We start from the raw sequence: 22,181 nt of genomic DNA, 5'->3' as shown, positions 1-22,181 counted from the left end.
TGAAATATTGCATTCTGGAATCTGAATGAAACTTAATATGGGCTTGATTGTAAAACCAAAAATAATTTCTTTTCTGCAGTTAGCAAGGCTGTGATATTGAGAAAATTGTCCTATCAGGAGGCCTGGGAAATGGTGAAAAATTGACTACTCTTCTTATATTGTTGGAATTGTGAGATATATTTGTTGATCAGACATTCCTAACAAACAGCTTACCTGTATATGCAGTCATATTTTGGGGCAAACGTTTTGCATCCACGAACCATTATCCCAGTAATGCGATATGACATTCCAATTGTAATAAGAAATATCTTCAATCTCTCTGCTCCTGGAACAACTATTTGCAGGCTTCCTGTTGATGAAAATGGAGATAGTAAGCAATTGAAGTCTCTTGTTAAAGGATTTGCAACAATTGACAATTTGGCCCTTGTAAATGTTGAAGGGTAAGCATGCGTTCCATGGACCCAAGCTGCATGTCTTTTTGCAGCTGGAAGTATCTCGTTTTGTTCCATTCTTTCTGCCTAATTTATGTGTTTCAAGTTATTTTGATGCAGAACTGGAATGGCTGGTGTTCCTGGTACCGCTGATGACATTTTTGGTGCTGTGAAAGATGTGGGAGCTAACGTTATAATGATATCCCAGGTACATATATCCTGATGATATCAATTACATGGGTTCAAATGAATAATTTCTGTTTCTTAATGATTGGATAAATGCAGGCTAGTAGTGAGCATTCTGTCTGCTTTGCTGTGCCTGAGAAAGAAGTAAATGCTGTTGCTGAGGCTCTGCAGTCTAGGTTTCGTCAAGCATTGGATGCTGGGCGTATTTCACAGGTGTTCTACTTTAGTTTAACTAAACAGATGCCTACAAAATAGCATTGTTATTTTCTGAAAGAAACTAACTTTGTCCTTTTCCAGCCTTTTCCAGTGTGCTTAGTTCCTGGATTTTCCAATCAATACTTGATGTTCATTGGATGTTTTAAATTATTGCCTCCACAGTTTCTATTTATTAGGGCTTCCTTTGGGGCTTGGTTAATGGTTATTGGAAAAGGCACAAGAAAATTTTGGATCAACATTCCTTTCCTTTGGGGGTAGTACTGTAGTAGTCTGTTTGATAGAGTATGCCAGCTAGTTTGCCTTTTTTTGACAATAGTAGTATGCATATATTAAAGGAGGGTGAGGTTCCCCCAAACAAAATATACATGAATTCTCACTTGGAGGCATATACAAAAGGTATTAGAGTCAGAGAATTCCTTACCAAAGAAGGCACTATATCAGACTAGAAAGTTGATGTCAGAAATGATCTGCTCCCAATGATTACAGAAATTTTGGTATTTTAGGCCTTGAAACTCCTTAAAGAGGCTAGACCAATGAATGATAGATCTTTCAAGCTTCAACCTTCCCCATTATATGTTCCTTTGTCATAGCTTTGTGTTCGAAGATCCTTCTATTGCGTTCTCTCCAAATCAACTAGCAAATAGCAGGAGGAACCAATCTCCATTGGATGTTGCCACAGGGACTAAAATCTTTTACTCGCCAAGAGGAAATTAAATACTTGAGATTTCTTGGGACTGCCCATTGTTTATTGAACAGCACCAAGCAATGGGACCACACACTATAAGAATAACAACATTGAATCAAGAGGTGGGAAACAGATCTGTTTTAGAGCCTTCTACTTGCAGTAAGCCACACCTCACTGCTGCAGTTACTGGTTGTCTATGCACATGAATGAAACATTTCTGTCTACTATTTCTGATCTTGTCACAAAACAGGGCTACTCCTGGGTCCTCATGTGCTTGTTTCTAATTATGTCCTTCCTCGTCTTGCTGGCCATCCATTTCAGCATCCCCATCCTTTTTTTTGATCAATGATGGCTCATCTTCCTCATATTTGATGTACTCATTTTTTGGATACATTGTTTTCTGGTTGCCCTACACTTTGTCCCATATAATGTTGGCAATCTTAAAATTTTTTCCTTTTAGTCTTGTTGGTATAAGCTGGTGTTACAACACACCAAATACATCTTTCCACTTCAACCACCCTATTGTAATCCTGTTTATGAAAGTCAATGCTCAAAATATTGGTGTCAGTGCGAAGGAATACAAGAAGATTGGTTTGATTTTCTATGTGTTGAGATTTATACGTTTTTTATGATAGTATGTGCCGTAAGGGCTATATTGTAATTTTCTTCTTTTTATGTCACTCAAGTATAAATAGTAAAAGGGGTGCCACCAGCCAAGATTTTTTCCCCTCAAACTATCTTTTTTTCTCTTCAATTCTCTTCTCCTCTATTTTTATTAATTCTCTAGTGCAGAACATGGTATCAGAGCCACGTTCTTGGGCGGTAGAAGATCTCAGATCGACTTCTCTATTTAAACCTTTTTCTTCCTTTCTTTCCTCAACTGTGGAAAGAGTTCTCTCCTTTGGGCTGATCAGACCAGCGATCGCACATCTCTCTTCCTCTTTTTTCTTGGCTGTAGTGACAAGGGAAGTGCGTCGGGTTGTGTGCCTTTTCTTGTGACTGTAGTGGATCAAATGATCCTGTGCACAATAGGTATGTATTGTAAGCAGTGTGTGCAGTATTGATGATGAATAAAATTTGTTTTTTGGCTGTGTAGCCAGTGTATGAGAAGGATTTCAGCAGTTCCTAGCTTCCTATTGTTCGACTAGGGTTTGACCCCTTATTTTTCCTTCATGTGTGTTTGATGTGAGGTGTCGAGTTCTATTTATTGAATTCAGATTGTGTTTTTTTGGTGGTTTGGGTGCTTGAGTGAATGGCAACTGATAATTCTGCATCATCTAGACTTACATCACCTCAGGGAACATCTACTGTTGGGGCTGAAAGCATAAATTTCCCTATGTTTATTACCCCATTGAATGGATTAAATTATCTGGAATGGTCTAAGGGAATAAAGTTGTATGTTATAGCCAGGGGGAAATCTGGCTATATCAATAAGAAGGTCAAGGAACCTAAGATAGGGACTGCTGAATATGATAGGTGGGATCAAGAGAACAGTATGGTGATGTCTTGGCTCCTTGTGGCTATGGAACCCGGAAGTGAGGAAGAATTTTATGTGGACTGATACAGAAAATGAGATAGGGGAACAGACTAAATTGACCTATTCAGAGCAGAGACACTATGCAAAAATTTATCAGTTCTAGGTTGAATCCACTACTTGTAGGCAGGGAGGCCGTAACTTGTTTGCTTGCTATTCAGCTCTCACTTCAGTATGGAAGGAGATAGATCATTACTAGACCCTTGAGTTGAAAAGTGATGATGATGATGCAAAGGCGTACAATAAGTTTGTTTCACAATAGTGGGTGTTTGCATTCTTGTTGGGGCTGAATCCTGTGTATGAATCTCTCAGGTTTCAGATTTTGGGGAGTAGTGATCTTCTTTCTGTCCAGGAAGTCTTTGGTTCCTTTCCATAATACAATCTAAGTAGGGAGGCTTGCCTCTTGGGTTTTGGCCTTGAAGGGGTTCCAGCATGAATCTTTATGGTATGAGGTATCTATTGACTATTGCAATGTAGGAGTGTGCGGGACTTGTAAGTGCCAGTGTGAGGGTGGTTTAGCTGAGTTTGGGTTGCCTCCCTACACCCTTGTTGTATTTCATTAATAAAATCTTATCTTATCTTTTTCAAAAAAAAAAGAAAATTCTTTGTCTTTTATGTTTTTTAAAAGTTTTACTTAGCATGCTCTCTTCTATTGATTTATAAATCATGTATTTTTGTAAGTGTTCAATTGGAACACTCAAAAATTATTGAAATTTGACCAAAGTTATGGAATTTTGATTTGAATTTCAATTGGGTAAATTTTTTGAGAAAAGGTAATGTAAAATTTATTGAGATATAAATAGTAGTACAAATTTTGCTTTGGTTACCATGGAAGTAGAAGTGTTTTGGTGGAATTAATTGGTTGTGGTGAAGTTTTAAAACCATTCTGTTAGAAAACAACAGATTATTATTTTGAAAAATAGTGACAAGAGAACATTTGGAGCCCAATATTTTGAAGGAATTTCAAGGTGCAACAAATTGATAAGACTTTCATCTTTCAAGTGAGGTCATATACTCGGCCTATATGCATAGACATCCCTCTATTAGTTGGTCAACATGGTTATGTATTCCATAAAAAAATTGAATCTCAGTTGGCTGTAGAAATATCTGCCTTTGAATTATGAAGATTCGGAGTTTCTAGTTATTAAAGGTTCTATGCAGTGTTTAGAAAACCAGACCGGTTGGACCAGTTTAACTGTGACTTAGAACCTTGGCCGTTTCAGTCATACCCCAATAACCGCACTTGATCAAAAACTAGTGGAAACCAGCTGACCTGCCAGTTTGATTGGAAAACCAGTGAACCGGTCCCGGTTTTGCGAAACCGCCTAGGTCCTTAACAATTGAAATTTTAAAATGTTTTTAGTAAGACTTGAACCCATGACCTCTAATTTCTATATGTTGCTTAATTACCCTTAGTCCACCTTATTACTTGTGTTAATTAATGACTCTTTATTGTACATATTACTTTATCATACACGTATTTTAAAAGAGAATGTAAATTAAGAGACTTGAAACCTAGTCATTTGCTTTAAAAATTAAGGAACTTGCCATCTAACTACCATATTTAAATATATTGCAAGTTATAAAATATATTATATATAGTATTTATATGACCCGTAGTATAGATATGTATATGCCATGTCATCACGGTTCGACCCCGATTGAACCTCTGACCCGTGAACCTCTCCCTTCTCTGGTTCTATACCCGGTCTGGTTTTTTGAACATTGGTTCTATGTGTCATTCTTGAAGTTTCTATAGATTTCCTTGCTGCAATTTTTAGGAGCATCAACAGTAAAATATTTTGGTATTTGATTTAATAAATTATTGGTTTTCAACAACTTAAGTTATTCGCTTGTTCATTAACCATGCTTCTTTCAGATTGAGGTTATTCACAACTGTAGCATTTTGGCAGCAGTTGGCCAGAAAATGGCAAGTACACCTGGAGTTAGTGCTACTCTTTTCAATGCATTGGCAAAGGTATTTAGGCTTGCTTCTTTCTTCTTTCTTCACCTTCTTTATTAATAAATTACCTTTTTTTTTCTTGTAAAAGGAAAATGACAAATACCGGAAAAGGTTTCTGCATGTCTATTTTTCAAAATCTTTATGTAGTGATCTCTCATGCTTGAGAATTTTTGTTATTATTCTACCTTGGATGTTCAAGGTAGGTACTGGTAAGGCTATAACTGGATTGGATTCCGATTGATACTCAGAAAAATCATTCGCCCGCCCCAGAAACGAAAGCTAAAATCCGAATAGGATCGGATTTGAAGATCTTGGATTGGATTCAAATCCTATCAGACTTGAACCATATTTGGATTTAATCCATCTTTGCCAATGTTTTAAAAACCAACTTGGAACTGTTCTAGCCACCGGTTTCCGGGTTGACAGTTTGACTGTCCGGTTTGAACGGATGACCCGTTCTGACGAAAAAATTTAAAAATTAAAATAAAAGGCAAAAAAACGTTGAACGGGTCAAACGGGTTGACAATTCGACCACCCATGTCAATGGGTCATTGACCAATTCAACGGTTTTTGGCCAAGGACCAGGTTTGGGGTAAAACAGAACAGGTTGCCTGGACGGTTCCTGGGCCAAACGGTCCAACTGTCCAGGTCAATGACAGTTTGAAAACATTGAGTCTTTGCTTCATTTTTTAAGTAAAGAAAAAATTAAAAAAGTTCAGCCCTGTTTGGTTTGCGGGAATAGGGGTCTGGAATCGGAATCGGAATGGACTATTCTGATTTCAACTGTTTGGTTGGGTGGAATTGGAATCCCTCCTGGTGGAATGGCATTCCCCCATTTGAGGGAATGGCCATTCCCATTCCTCCTGATTCTAATTTCCATTCCCATTCCTGTCTGAATCAAATAGACTATGGGAATAGACCATTCCGATTCCGATTCCAACTGCAAACCAAACGGACCCTTAATTACTTTTTAACTTATATATAATAAGTTAATATTATATAAAATATTGAATTTATTATATATATGAATTTATATATAGTATAATATATAAAATTATATTGTTCAATTTTATATATAATTATATAAATTTTATGTATTAAAATTATAATATAATCAGATTCAGATTTTAATTGGATCAGATGTAGTTAAATCCACATCCGTTCCGATTATTAATCGGATGCAGATTGCAAAATTTGAATCCGATTCGAAAATGTAAACAGATAATCCGAATCCAAGATAGTTGGATTGAATTTCGGACTTTTGGAGAGGTTTGACAGCTATAGGTACTTGAATTCTGGATGAAGATTTTAGTTTCTGTGGCTCGCTTTATGCTCAGTTCCCTGGATGCTGTCTACTCATAATTTATAGGATGAACAAATACTCCTACTCTCCTGCAGGCTAATATAAATGTTCGGGCTATAGCTCAAGGCTGCTCTGAATACAATATTACTGTTGTACTTAAGCAAGAAGATTGCATAAGAGCTTTAAGAGCTGTTCACTCCAGATTTTATCTCTCCAAAACTACAATAGCAATGGGCATTATTGGACCGGGATTGATTGGTTCCACTTTTCTTGACCAGCTCAGAGATCAGGTTTTTTATTCAATACTCCATCTTTATTCTTGTACCCTTTTTTTTGATAAATCTTTCTTCTTGTATCCTTCCTACCATGATCTCCTCTGTGTGCTCTGGTACATGAAGTAACTGTTTAGGCTGGACCTGAAACTAGCTGATTAATGTTAGTCACTTGAAAGATCTGTAGAAGGCTTACGATGCAATGTTTAGAATATGTGTGATTATTTTCCTCTTGACAAAGATATCCAATTAATTAAATACGCATTTATCTTTGTGTCTATCTACATGATAATTCAGTTGTACAAAGTAAGAAATATTTAGTTTTTAGAACCTTATTTTGTAAAAAATGTACACGTGTAGATTTGACCCAATAGTAAATTAGGAACATATTATGGTAAACAGATAGATTGAATTTGGGACAACTATATTGGTTCACATCATACAAGGTAAAAATGTTGAATACTTCTTTTTACAAGATGCATAATGATGTAGGGCATACTATGATAAAAAGGGGCTGAAACCTAACTAATGAATAGAAAAGACTTAAGCATGTAGGAAGTTTTTGATAAAGAAAGAAAGCACGTAGGATGGTAAGTTTGTATAGTGCTAATAGTTTGCCCCCTTAAGTGGGGTGATTTTATAGTTGTGAGTCCTGATGGTTGTTTGTACATCTTCTCATGTACATCCCCCCTTTGCCCCTTTTGAATATAATAGTTATCTTTTCTCAAAAAAAAAAAAAAAGAGTTGAATGACAAGGGAAAAGATGGCACTGATCGGCTACAGTATTGGGCCTGTCTGGCTAGAGACGGATTTGCTTCCCACACCAACCTCAGAGATGTTGCAGCCGCACATCGGGAACATCTCCCATACTTGCATGTCATCATTCATGGGGAGATGTTCCCGTTACATGACTACGGTGTGCTGTGAGGAGCACTCGGTGAGGAGCAAATCCAGATTGGTCTGGCTATAAGAAACACTGTTAAGACATCTGGAATAAACTAAAACAGGTTTGGGAAGAAATGTGATGCAGGCATGGAAGCAAGAAAATAATCCATGGAAAAAGAAATAATTTTTCTTCGTATTCCTTGATTTCTCATCCAATATCAATATCATAAATTCATAATTTTTAGGTATTTTGGGTATCAGAAGTGTTAAGTTTCAAACTTACAGATAGCCATACATTTACTATTCTTAGTATTTATTGTAACCTTACTATTTATTGTAAATCACGATTTACTATTTTTAGAAATTTCTGGTGCCTTTGCAAGAAGTTTAGTTGTATAGGATTTGTAATGGGCTATCAGAGTTATTTTAGAAATCCTTATTTGAGTATCCATATGGGTTAGCTATTAGGTTGCCTTAGTTTTTAAGTAGTTCATATTTGTTTTGGGCCATTTTCCTAGTTGAAATGGGGTCTGTAAAGGGAGATCAATTAGTCTATAAAGAGCAATTATAATGAAAGTTTGAGAGATGGATGAATGGAATAAGATTAATTTTGACGTCACCTGTGCATAATAGTCCATTATTTTCTTCTTTCCTTTTCTTCTTTCTTTATTTTAGACCTGAATCTCTTTTTCTCATCATTTAGATCTTTATTCTTCCTCTTCTTCCCACCATGTTCTTCCAAGTAGGACTTTCTCCTTTTCAATTCTAGATCAAAGTCTGGGACTGCAATTGGTTGGTTCAGGTTATTTTGTACTTGGGCTCTGTTGAGTTTACAACTGACCCCACACACTAGCTCATGAAAGAATCAACCGTTGCATCACCAAACTGTTTTAGCTCATTGTTGCCAAAACCATTACTCCCCCCCCCCCCCCCCCCACACACACACACACAAAAAAAAAAAAGGATTAAGCAATTAATGAACCAAGCAAGAAGAAATTAAAAAAAGAGATGATAATGATTCATGAGAAATATATAGTTGAGATCAAAACTTATCCTTCTTGCCACCAGCATGCATGAGCACCTTAGTGGTGAAAGGAGAATAATTTGGATCAACTAATTTCTCTCCTTTATATTCCTAATCCCATACAAATGACTCGGATGAGGTACAAGGTGGGGTTGTGAAACTCAAAATCTGGGACAGGTCAGCCACTTAACACTATATCCACTAGTATCCTGACTAGGCATTCTCACTTGTTTCTTGAACTAGATTAGAATGCTATAAATCTTGACCAATGTTGAAGTATTCAGTTTTTATGAGAAATGGATTATTATAGGAAGAAAAATATATAGTCAGGAACTTAATGTAATACAAAATCTATTAGAGGTTTTCTTGTAATTTTGTATAATTTTAATATTATATAAAGAGCCTCTTTCATTAAAGAGAGAGACAGGTTGGCATGTTAATTTATTAGACAAAAATTCTCTCCCAGTTCTCTCTTCACTACATTTTTATTCTCCTTTTCTACCTTTCCTCTCATTATTCACAACAAGATGATATCCAGAGCAAGGAAACTTTGAGGAAGATGATGAAGATGTAGACTCCTCTTTCCTGCTACAATTCTTGTGGTACCTGTTTTCAGGTCTGTTTTTACTATAAATAGTAATTATAAACTTTTATATTTAGTCTGAACTTAACTTGATTTAGTTAATAAAACTAAATTTAGAAAGTGATTTCAGGTTAAAAATGAGAAGGGGAGGAGAGAAGAAGTAGAAGAGAGAAAGAAAGAAGAGATTGCAAGAAGTAATCATGGGTCTTGAAGCAAGCTTCTACTTTTTTTTATAATACTGAAATAAAAGGAGAACTACATCTTTGCCCCTAGTAAGGTGGCAGCACTATAGAAACAAATAAATAAACTAAAAGATATTAGGCCCACAGGCCACTAACTACAGCCCATATAAAATAAAAATAAATAAGAATAACAGCCCATAAACAAATAAACTCTTTTCTATAATCACCTTAATTTATCTTGGTGTTTTTCAACAGTAAAAACCCAAAAGAAAACTACATTTTTTATTGGTCTTGGTCAAAGAGTTTTGTTAATCTTGGAGAAAGATGAAAAGTACAACTTTTAGGCATATTAAGATAAGCATAACCCAAGAAACCTCTGTGTGGAGGAAATCAAAAACTCTGATGCATTCATATAAAACAAAAAAGATAAACTAGGAGGATGGCCTCTCAATAGGAATCTGATCTGTTCACTTAACACTATGCAAAGAGTTGAGTGATATACAAATCTATCTGGACAGGATTTTTGCTTTGGATGTTAGGGCCTCGTCCTCCCCAAAGAAGTGTCTGAAGATCCATGGACCCTTTCAGACCCATCTTGTCACCATCTTAGTCTCCTTCCACCTCTAATCCTGCCGATCCTACCAATAGGGAGAATGTGGCTGTGCTAACTGGAAGTTTAGTTTGGATGCAAATATTTCTTGGGCAATTGAAACAATTGATTCTATCTAGGAACTATGAAGATATATGACATTACCCCGGTGTGGTTGTGAATCTTGTGGCCTCAAGCTTTCCACTTGTCTCTACAGTGTAATCTTTCTCCACATTTATCATTATCTGATACAACATACATGGACATCTACTTTGGTGGATTGTAGTTTATTTTCCTTTATCTGGATATCCTTTTTATATGCCAGTTTTAGGTGTCTAATCATCTAACTGTTGCTATATTTGTTCTCACCTGCCACCATGACAATTTACTGGCTTTTTATGAACTAAGGTCTCCCATCACTAGGATTTGATCATATTTTAAAACATAATTTTGGCAGGCAGGGGTATTGAAGGAAGAATTTAACATTGATTTGTGTGTTATGGGAATCACTGGCTCAAGGACAATGGTTTTGAATGACTCGTAAGTCATCTTTTAGCTCTATTTACTTTTCAACTCTTTGTTGTATAGATTACTCTAGATGCCACAATGGGTATTTGAGTGAAAGAGAACCACTTAAATATGATTCTGAACTTATAAAAGCAGGAGTTTATAAGAGCGAAGGCTACCTTGGGGAATGGGGTGCTTGGCACTCTATCATTGTCTATTCCTACAATTTTTATCAGTAATTAATAAAGTGGACTATTACCAATATAAGAAACAGGAACCTATAATAATTGATATCCTGTGCAAGTGCCTGTTAATTACTTTAAGTTTAATCTCTGGATACCTTTTTTTTATCAATAACAGAAACATTCATTAATTAAAGTGACAGATAAAGAATACAATACAGCTGGAAATAAAATTATCTCCACAAAAAATCAAATTTACAATTTAGACCAAAACAGTTCAGTTCTTCCAACCCCTTGTTTAGCCAAATTACAAGCCATTCTATTAGTTTCCCTTTGGATCCATTTGAATGTAGCATCCATATTCCTAGAAAGCCATTTGATTTTCTTCAGTTCATTATGAAACTTTTAGAAGCCATTCCCTTTATTTTGTAGCCAATTGATCACCAACTAAGAGTGTCCTTCTATAATCAGCCTATGAAGATCCAATTCCTTCACTTTGACTACCCCTTTCACCATTGCTAGTAGTTCTGCCCTCAAAGAGTCTCCAGTCACCAATTGGACTCGAGAACAATGCCACAACATGACCTAGTCATTCCTAAAGATACCTCCAATCCTTGAGGGTCCTGGGTTTGCTACCATCAAAATTCATTCTTACAAATCTCTCAGACAGTGGAGTCCATAGCACACTACTTCTAGGCTTCACTAAAGAGGAGGTAGCCACCTCTAGCCACTTCCTCATTAGGTCTTCCATGGAAAAATTTAAGAACAGCTAAAGAGATTTCATCCAATGAACAACTCTAATGGTTATACAATGTAACGAGGTTCCTTTACTTCGCTCTTTTTCTTGAAAGATTCTTGCATTTCTCTCCTCCCAAATAGTCCAAGTTATTGTAGCTCTGAGACTTCTCCAGATGAATTTTCCCCTCCTTTTCGGCTAGATGAAGCTTGACATGTTGGAAGGAGGGATCCACCTACAAGCAAAAAAGCAAAAAATCAAGCCCAAATACTCGAAGCACAAGGGAAGGCGATCAGTAAGTGAAAGCATGTTTCTCCATTACCCTTGCATAAAACACACCAATGCGGAGATAGACAAGAGAGGGTCTCCTTTTTTGTAGCAAGTCACATGTGTTAATTTTATCATGATAAACCTCCTAATTAAAAGCTCTTACCTTTGGTGGAATTGGTTTGGCCCAAATCTTTCAATAGGAAGGAGAGAGGGAGAGGGAGAGGGAGAGGGAAGGGGGGGGGGAGGGAGGGAGGGAGGGCCTCCTTGTCTAAGTCCTCTACTGGCTAGGAAGAAATCAACCACTACTCCATTTACCATGATGAAGTAATGGAAGGTTTAGATGCATCCTCTAACCCATTTGCACCATGTTTCTCTAAATCCACAAATTTTAGAAACTCCTAGTCAACTAGATCATAGGTCTTCTTAATATCTAATTTAGAAATCACTCCTTTTGCCCCAAATCTCTTCAGATCCTCCACACACTCATTGGCAGTAAGAATCTGATTTGTAATTTGTCTACTTAACACCAATGGCTCCCTGAAACTGAGTAGTGATAGAAGGCAACACTTTCTTGCATCTTTGGAGTACTTGTTCATTATTGGACATTTAATTTGGTATTATCTCTTTGCAAATGAAGGTGGTAAACTGCAATCTTACCTTGGATCTGTGCATCAAATGACCATAATATGAACTTAGATCAAAGCAAAAACAATCTCATGTGTTGGAATCTTGTGAAAAACAATTACACTGAACTAGCCATTATTTTAAGCTGACAAAGACAATCCAAATTGCACAGAGAATATGAAATACATGCCCAAAAGGATTTTCTTATATAGAAGAGTAGTGTACACAAATATGGAAAGGACAATTGTGTCCTTTCCTTACAATAAAGAATAAAATAACACAAATATGCAAAGGACAGCTGTGACTTTACAAGAAAATAAATAAAGAATAATGTACATAAGATACAACATAAAAGGATGCTCCCAAGCGACATAAATCAGTCTTTACACCCCCCTCAAACTGATGCCGAGGTATGAGCATTAGTTTGCCAACTAGAAATTGGTGACGAGAACGGGTCATAGCCTTTGTGAATAAGTCAGCGAGCTGTAAGGCAAAAGACACGTGCGACAAAGATATGTGTAGCAGAAAATTGATCTTTGATGAAGTGGCAGTTAACCTCTATATGTTTGGTATGCTCATGGAAGACTGGGTTGGATGCAATCTTGGTAGCACTTACATTGTCAACATAAATCGGAACTGGAGATGCCAAGGAGATACCAAAGTCATCGAGGAGGGCTCTTAGCTATATAATCTCACTGGAGACAAAGGGCATAGCCCTATACTCAACCTCAGTAGAGGACTTGGAGATAGTAGGTTGCTTTTTACACTTCCAAGATATGAGAGAGTCACCAAGAAAGATGCACCAACCAATAGTGGATCGTCGAGTATCTGGACATCCTGCCCAATCAGCATCTACGTAAGTAGATAGGCTGAGTGGAGTAGATGCAAGAAAAAAGATGCCATGTGAAGGTGTTCTACGAATGTATCGGATAATATGAAGAACTGCTGTCATGTGTGGTTGTCGAGGAGAAGAGATAAACTGACTAACCACTTGGACAACATAAGAAATACCCGGACGTGTCATGGTAAGGTAGATAAAGCTACCAACAAGCTATCAATAAAGAATAGTGTCTGCTAGGGGGTCCCCATCATCCTTTGAAAGTTTTAGATTCATCTCAAGAGGTGTGTCAACCTGTTTGTCATCACTTAGGTTTACAGATTTCACAAGATCCATTGCATACTTGTATTGATTAACAAAATACCCACAGGAAGAGTGAGTGGCTTCTAGCCCCAAGAAATAAGTAAGATGACCAAGGTCCATCTTGTAGGACTGGCTGAGATGTTTAAAGAAGAAATGCCATGACTATCATCATTGCTAATGAGAATGTCATCCCCATACAGAAGTAATTGTGTAATTCCTTGGGGGCGTCTGGATATGAACGGTGAATGATTTGAGGAACTTTGAGTGAATCCTACATCTGTGATTTCTGAATGAAATTTCTCAAACCATGCCTTGGGGGCTTGTTTAAGACCATACAAGGACTTTTTAAGCTGACACACCAAGGGAGAACTATCATAGTATCCTGGTGGAGGCTTCATATAAACAGTTTCCTTGAGATCCCCATGTAGGAAAGCATTTTTTATATCCATCTGATGAATCTCCCAGTGTTTAGATGCAGATATGGCTAGCAACAAACAAACAATGGTCATCTTAGCTACGGGAGAAAATGTCTCATCATAATCTATTCCATATTCTTGTTTGTATCCTTGTGCAACTAAGCGAGCTTTGTATTTATCAAGACTACCATATGGTTTCAGTTTGATGGAATATACCCATCTACTCCCAATGATTGAAGCATCTGAGGGTGAAGGAACAAGATCTCAAGTATCATTTTTTGTGAGGGCCTGAATTTCGATATCCATAGCTTCTTTCTAGTGAGGAACTGCCATAGCTTGCTGATGAGTCTTTGGAATATCTATAGATATGTCAGGACAATAGAAAAGGAACTATGGTTGGTAGGAAAAGCATAGTGGTCAAGGGGTCTAGAAACACGAGAGGAACGATGGAGAGGTGGAGGAGATGAAGTTGTCACAAAAGGTGAAGGCTCTAGATTATTACTTACAGTATCATGAGGAGGAGAGGAGCCATGAGCTGATAGAGAAGAGGGCAAGGGAGCAAGTGCTGAAGTGGCCATTCACTTCCTTACATACTGGCGAAGAGACCCCACGAAAGAGGGAGTGCAAAACAGACATAGAAGGAGCAAGCAACTTAACAATGGGGGCAAAGAAGGAAATATTCTCAAGGAATACAACATATCTGGAAATTCAGATCCTCCTTACTTGAGGGTCATAACAAAGAAACCCCTTACAATCCAAACTATAACCCATGAAGGCTCACAGAGCTGACTGAGGTGTGAGCTTTGTGCGTTCATGGGGGGAAGATGAACAAAGCAAGCACAACCAAAAACATGAAGCAAAGAAAAGTTTGGAGGCTGATGAAATAAGCATTGGAAGGGAGAAACATCATGAAGAATAGAAGAGGAAAGAAGATTAATGAGGTATACAACAGTGCTGGCCGCCTCCACCCAAAAGGAAGTGGGTGCATGGGAGTCTTGCAACAAGGTTCTCCACACTCAATATGTGTCCATTCTTCCGCTCTGCCACCCCACTTTGTTGTGGGGTCCTAGGACAAGATCTCTATGATTGAATTCCTAGTTCCCTCAAATGTCTGAAAATCTCCATCAAGGTATTCCCCCTGAATCTGATCGGAAAACACCAATCGTAGCATCAAACTGGTTCTTAACAAGAGCCTGAAACAATTTAAAGGTAGGGAAAACTTCTGACTTTTGTCTTAAAAAATATATCCATGTATATTGTGAGAAATCATCCACAAATATAACAAAGTATCGGTACCCCAACCTTGAGGGTATGGGAGATGACCAAACATCGCTGTGAATCAATTTAAAGGGAACTGAAGAGTGTTCAGAAGTAGATGGAAAGGGTAAGACATGCCCTTTACTCAAACCACATGAAATGCAAGATTTATTAATATGAGCAAAAGAAGTAGCAGTAGATGATAAACAACCAGAACGAAACAAAGATTCAAGTTTCTTAACATAAGGGTGGCCAAGACATCTATGCCAAAGGTGCCACTCATTATTTCTGCAAACAAGTTCAGTACTAGGTGTAGTAGAAAGTAAACATGACAAAGTTGGTGGAGACTGTGATTTCTTGAACTCCAAAGCGAATAGCTGTCCTAGCCTACGCCCCTTCCCCTTCATCGTCTTAGTTCGTTGGTCCTGGATCAAACCTTCATCACAAGAAAATGAAACAATATTACCATCTTCTACTAATTGTCCAACAGAAATTAAATTAGTAGTAAGTTTGGGAACAAGAAGAGTTTTAGGAAGGTGAAACTGAGTAGAAGAAGAGGTATGTAAGGTCAAATCATTATAGCCAAGCATCTCAAGTTTCTCATCATTAGCTGTAATGATATGCTTATTCAAGGCTTTAGGTTTAAAATACTGACCAGAATATGCCCCCGTCATATGATTAGAGGCATCAGAGTCAATTACCCAAAGATGACTAGGATAAGAACGTTAAAGGGAAGACTCACCAGACAATCCAATAGCAGAGAATGCAGAAGAAATGGCTGAAGACACCAGCTGTTGCATCTTTTCCTCAGTTATACCTCCAGAAGACTCACCTCTGACTGATGTTGGTGCAGGAGAAGAAGAATCTGTACCACCATCTAAAGCATCCATAGTAGTCTGATAAGCTCTATACTGATTTTTCTTGTATCCTGAGGAATTTCCCTTGGATGGCCTAGTGGGGCATTCAGATATTATATGTCCATGTTGCTTGCAATAGGTACAAGTGTTCTTCTTTCGGCAATGAGAGACAACATGATCATTTTTTTTTTTTTTGATAATTTACAACATGATCATATTCCTTACACTCGTAACACTGTACCTTAGAGAGATCCTTCTTTTGCTTTGGTTTGTTTGCAAAGAAGATAGTTTCAGTTCCAGATTCATGCTTCCCATTGATGGTGGATTGAGTAACCAATCTTGTTTCTTCCCTGAGGAGTTCTCCCAATATAGCATACAGATTTGGGGTAGTGTCTCTATTCAGGATATTTGATCTAATCACTTCATATTCAGGCCGTAAATGCATAACCTTCCTTCTGTCAAAATGTTCCTTCATTGTCTTGATACAACAAGCTGACAAAAAGTCCCCCATGTGTATCAATTCTTATTCAGTCCATAGATTAATGAAAACAGCAAAGTACTCTTGAATCTTCTTCTCCCCTTGGGTGTAGGAGAAGATTTCCGTTTCAATTTTATATTGTCTAGATAAGTTAGACCATTGGTAGACCTTTTCCATGTACTCAAACATCTCCTTTGCAGTCTTGAAACTCCTCATTGGAATAGCTATGTGAGCTTCTATCGAACCAAGAATCCATGAAGCTAATCTTGGATCATCTATCTTCACTGCTTCAGCCCTTTATTATCAGATTCATCAGGTTTGGCAACTGAACCATCCACATAGCCCCAAAGTCCTTGGCCTTCAACATAAAATTGGAAGTGAAACTTTCAGAGGGCATAGTTACTTCCATCGAATTTGATTGACAATAAATCTCTCTTGTGTGAAGCCATTCCAGTAAGAAAAACAACAAGAACTGAAGTTCTAGCAAGTAAAACTGATAGAGTAAGTCTCAGATCAAACACTACAGATCTGATATAACTAAGTGAGAACAGATTTTATCGAGTAAAAGCCACCCAGAAGTTGCTGAAATATTGACAGTCTAGAAAAGGAAAATATGGGGTCGACTCCAAGAAGATGAACTCAAAAAAACTTACAAGCAAGGAACCAAACTACAAAGCAATGATATGAGAAGCAAGAGTAGATCTGGGCGACACCAGATCTAGGGTTTCAAGGCTATCCAATAAAGCAGGAGAGAGAACTGAAGCAAACACCAACCTGGTACTCATCCTTTACTAGAAAACAGCCCAAAAGAAGACTGATCAAAACCGTCCTTAGAGAATCACCAAATCAATCTCAGAGATTACAGAGAAGATATGACTTCTAATGCACTTCATTTGAAGTAGACAGTACCCAAGAGAAAGAGCTTCAGCAGATCTAGGATCAATCCCGCTCTGATACCATGACAGAGACAGTCCAAACTGCACAGAGAATATGAAAGGGTGTGTTTGATGATCTACACGCCCAGAAGGATTTTCTTATATAGAAGAGTAGTGTACACAAATATGGAAAGGACAGATGTGTCCTTATCTTACAATAAAGAATAAAATAACACAAATATGGAAAGGACAACTGTAAAGGACAGCTCTGACTTTACAAGAAAATAAATAAAGAATAATGTACATAAGTTACAGCATAAAAGGGTGCTCCCAAGTGACATAAATCAGTCTTTACAAACAAAGCATGAGAAACTGAGGGACAAGTGAAAGACCTAAGGTTGTTTCAAACAAACTATAACTATTACTACCATTTTTCATCCTTGTTAGTTGTCATTCAAAACAATGGCATAGATCTTTGTTGAATTATGAGCATAATCTTTTGGCTACTCTCTTGTTTAAACTAGAAGCCCTTAAGATTAATTGGGGCATGCATGTGTATATATTTGTAAAGAAGTTAATCAAGGGTAAAGTCCTAACTATCATTCTCAATAACTTTCATCCATGCATATGCTGCTTTTGATCCTTGTTTTTTAATTGGCATGCACATACTGGTACTTCACTGTCATGGTCCAAGAATTTTTGTTGTTAGGTTCATGAAGCATTTCTACTATGGTTTTCTGCAGGGGAATTGACTTGCCTAGATGGAGGGAACTTAAAAAAGAGAAGGGAGAAGTGGCCAACTTGGAGAAATTTGTTCAACATGTACATGGGAACCATTTTATTCCAAATACTGTGCTGGTTGACTGTACAGAAGATTCTAGTGTTGCAAGTCGTTACTACGAGTGGTTGTGTAAAGGAATTCATATAATCACCCCAAATAAAAAAGCTAATTCAGGACCACTTGATCAGGTAATTTATGATTTCTAAACTAGTGCTGTTATATTTATCACTTGTCATCTTTTCTACCCTTGATGCTTCTTGAAAAAGTATGCAGGTTTGTTTTATTCATTAACATCTTTCAATTGTAAATTCATTATTTCATAAGTTTGTTTTTTAATCTACCATTGTTCTCCTTAACAATTTAAATGTGATACATCATATGCTTTTTTTCTTTTTTTTGGAAGAATATGTTTAATGGAAATAATTTTTCTTTTCAACAAAATGGCCACGATCTTTTGTGGATAGGTTGTCAGGTTTTGCATGCTGGCATCAACTTGAATTTAGAAATTTGTAACAAATAAGTGTTTAGTTAAAGAATCTAGGGTGACAATTCAAAGTCTGAATCTGATACTTCTAAAGTCTAGTTAGACCTTACTGGGATCAGATTTTTTATATATGAACAACCTGTTTCTAAAGTCTGACTAAACTATCATGTTGGAATTGTTGACCATAATGGCTATTGCAGTCTTCTATTTAAACATGGACATGAGTGGTATTTCTTGTCATTATGAAAGCTTTAAAATGTTAAAAGATTAAGGGAAACACTTATTTACATCACTAATAAGTGATAATTGGTGACCCAATCACTTATTAACTGAAGCAAAATTTCAGATAGAAGTGGGCCTTTCAGATGTGTAATCAAACACTCTGAAAGGGAGATAATCATTTGATATAGGAATAATGGCTCTGATAACAGCTGATGTAGGATCAACATGAACCAAGGATGAGTCTAGGAGGGTTAGTACAGGTTTAGAGGTGATTTTAGGACTATAAATAGGGATTGGCTAGGTTAGGAAGGGTCTCAGGGTTTAACTACAACAATTGCAGTTTTACCTCACAATTATTGACGTTTTGACTTGGGGAATATAGGTGTAGGGTTCAAATTTTAAGGTTTGGAGTACATATTGCACAAAAGGATTAAAATTTTGGGGTTGACAAAAACTTGAAAACTATGGAATCTATGGTTCTAGGTGGAATTTTTTGATGATTTTAAGTGGGATGAAAGGCTGTGAGGATCTATTGGGGGGGGGGGGGCAAGTATGGGTTGATCAGAGATGGTTTGGCACAAAAGACAAAAGTTGGTAGAATGGAAAAAAAAAATTCAGGTTCATACTGAAGCAAGGAAAAAACACATGGATTAATAGGGGTGCAAATGGATCGGATCATGATCTGATCTTATCCTATTTGGTCAAATTCGGATAACCCTTGTTCGAATCTTCAGATCGGATAATAGGATCCAATCAGAAATCGGATTGGATTCAGATCCCCCCCCCTCCAATCCGATATATGTTATATATTTATTTATATAAATATATAATACATATATATATGTTGTTTATTTTTTTATAAATATATTATTTATATTGTATTTTTATAAATTTGTTATATTATTCATTTTTTATAAAAAACATGTATATATATGAAGAAAATAACTAAAAAATACTTGCATTTTTTGTTTTTTCTTTATTTAAATTGGTATATTTTATTTTCTTTTAATAATTTATTAATTTTCAAAGAAAACAAGTTGGGTCGGATCTGATCCGAAGATCCAACTTACTGATAGGATTCGAATTCAGATCGAGGCCTATCAGACCCAATCAGATCAGATCCAGCATGAACAATGTCGAATCGGATTTGGATATACCCTGATTCAGATCCGATCCAATCCGTTTGCATCCCTATGGATTAACAAATCGAATTTTCCATTTCTACACCAATTTCAGAATTTTTGGGTGCTAGAATATTGTTATTGTTTGAGTTCTTAAAATTTATTTTCTAGTTGTAGGTTTGTTAAGAATCTGGTTTTACTTTTTCTAGAATTTTGTTGTTATTTTGAACTTACTATTTGTGGAAACTTTCATACATATTATTTATAAAAATTCCTATAATGGCTATTTATAATTGTAGTGATTTCTTGTGTCTACTTTTAGTAGGATTACAAAAGTTTTATAAGAGTTCTTTTAGGAAATTAGAGTTGGAGGTGATCATGGGATAGTGCAGGCCAGTCTGGACTAGAAATGATTATCCCTAGTTGGAGTCCTTATTTGAGTGTACCTATGAGTTACCTATGGATTTGTCATAGTTTTAAAGGAATTAGAAGTTGATTTGGACCAATTTCTTAGTCCAACTGGAGTTTGTAAAGGAACATCCAAGTTCATATATGAATTTATAAGTGAGTCAATGTAATTGCAATTTAAGAAGAGTTGATTTGGTGAAATAAAATTTGGTTTAGTGAACTCTGGTCGTCCAAGAATTTTTTTCTTACCCCCACCTCTCACCTATTTCTTCTTCTAAGTCATCTATCTCTTTGTTGTTTACCCTAACAGCAAGAATGTTTTTTTTTCAATTAACTACAAGAACTCTCTCTTTTCTAATTTCTTGCTCTTTCTTTGGACAGCAAGCTGTCTACTTGCTTCTCCATCCCTATTGTTCATCCCAAAGGACAGCCCACTACCAGATCTGAAATTTATAGGACTACCTTGTACTACATCAAAAACTCATCTAGATTAGTTCTAGTCTTTATAGAATGTTGTATGAATGTCTTTTGATGAACTTATGGCTGTTGATTGCTGCAATGGATTCTTGGAAAAATAGAGAGAGAAAAAGAGAATTCATCATCATCCAAGCCTTATATGGGGTTGGCTACATGAATCCTGTTTCGCCATTTCATTATGTTTAATGCCATATCCATTTTTAAATCGCAAACACTTAAATCATTTCTTACTACTTCGACCCATGTCCTTTTTGGTCTACCCCTAGCCCTTCTAGTCCTTCAACTTATAATAGGTTGCTTATTCTTATGTGTTGTTGATGGTCTTCTATACATGTGACCCAACCATCTTAGTCTACTTTCTTCATTTTATCACCTATTAGAGCTACTCCTAGGTTCCTTTGAATGACTTCATTTCTGACCTGTCCTTTCTACCTTTTCCACTCATCCATCTTAGCATACACATTTATGCCACACTCATTTTTTGGACATGTTGTTTCTCGACTGCCTAACACTCTGCTCCATACATCATTGCTGGCCTTGTAGCTATTTTATAAAATTTCCTTTTAACCTAAGTGGTATTTACCTATCATATGGATGCACCTGTAATCACTATTAAAGGAGAGGTTGCATCTCGTTTCTCTCCTAAGGATGCTTGTAAGGGTCTGTTGGTTTTTTGGATTTTGAGAGGGGGAAAGTTGGTCAATGGGATTTTGGTTCTTATTGACTAAGGTACCCATGCTCTTTTCTCAGATTTATGTGGGGCCCATGAAAAAATTATTTTCCCTGGGTATCACTTCCCTAGGTAAGTGGTACCCATCTCCTAGGTGGGTAACTAACTCTCCCACTTGGGAGGAAAGTTGCCAACACTTAGATAGGACAAAATTGCCCCTTTTAATAATGGCTTTTTGTGGCTAAAACGGTCATTGTCTTATTTACCTGGGAAATAAAAGAACATGGGTAAGTAACTTCCCGAAAAGTGAACGGGGCCTAAAAGTTTTATCCTCTTGATTAATGAAATTTCCATTCAATTATAAAAAAAAAAGGACTCTAGACTCTCCCTTCCATTTTGCTCATCTTGCTCTAATTCTATGGGTGACATCCTCCTCAATCTCTTCCTTATTATAAATTATCAAACCAAGGTATTGGAAAAGGTCACATTGAGTTATCTCTTGGTCTCCAATCATAAGTATACCCTTATTATTATTATTATTAAATTTGCATAGCACATATTTTGTTTTAATCTAATTATTATTATTATTATTATTTATTTTTTTTTTTGATAAATGAGTAAGAGTTTTCATCTACTTATTTTGAAGCATCTTGTTTTTGAGGTATTTGTCCACAATCTTAATTGTGCATTTAATCCTTCATTAGTTGCTTCAATAAAACAATATCATTAACAAATAACATAGACCATGGAACCTCCTCCTTAATATGTTTAGTCAATTCATTTATGACCAGTACAAATAAATAAAGGCCAAGTGTTGAACCT

General features: G+C 36.6%; 1 protein-coding gene across 1 annotated transcript in view; it reads left to right on the top strand.

Moving 5' to 3' along the window:
• Positions 1–22,181, top strand: part of LOC148869730 (bifunctional aspartokinase/homoserine dehydrogenase 1, chloroplastic-like) — a 32,916-nt gene that overhangs the window by 8,297 nt on the left and 2,438 nt on the right. The window contains exons 6-13 of the mRNA XM_088971499.1: positions 80–132; positions 226–440; positions 552–639; positions 717–830; positions 4,932–5,030; positions 6,414–6,608; positions 10,311–10,393; positions 17,940–18,165. Coding sequence (XP_088827625.1) covers positions 80–132; positions 226–440; positions 552–639; positions 717–830; positions 4,932–5,030; positions 6,414–6,608; positions 10,311–10,393; positions 17,940–18,165 — 1,073 coding nt within the window. The remainder of the gene's footprint in view (positions 1–79; positions 133–225; positions 441–551; positions 640–716; positions 831–4,931; positions 5,031–6,413; positions 6,609–10,310; positions 10,394–17,939; positions 18,166–22,181) is intronic.

Source organism: Nelumbo lutea, chromosome 2, assembly GCF_056320005.1.
Source record: "Nelumbo lutea isolate HS-2025 chromosome 2, American lotus-T2T, whole genome shotgun sequence".
Classification (NCBI taxonomy): domain Eukaryota; kingdom Viridiplantae; phylum Streptophyta; class Magnoliopsida; order Proteales; family Nelumbonaceae; genus Nelumbo; species Nelumbo lutea.
The sequence above is the reverse complement of the archived record's forward strand: the minus strand, read 5'-3'. Positions and strand labels throughout refer to the sequence as shown.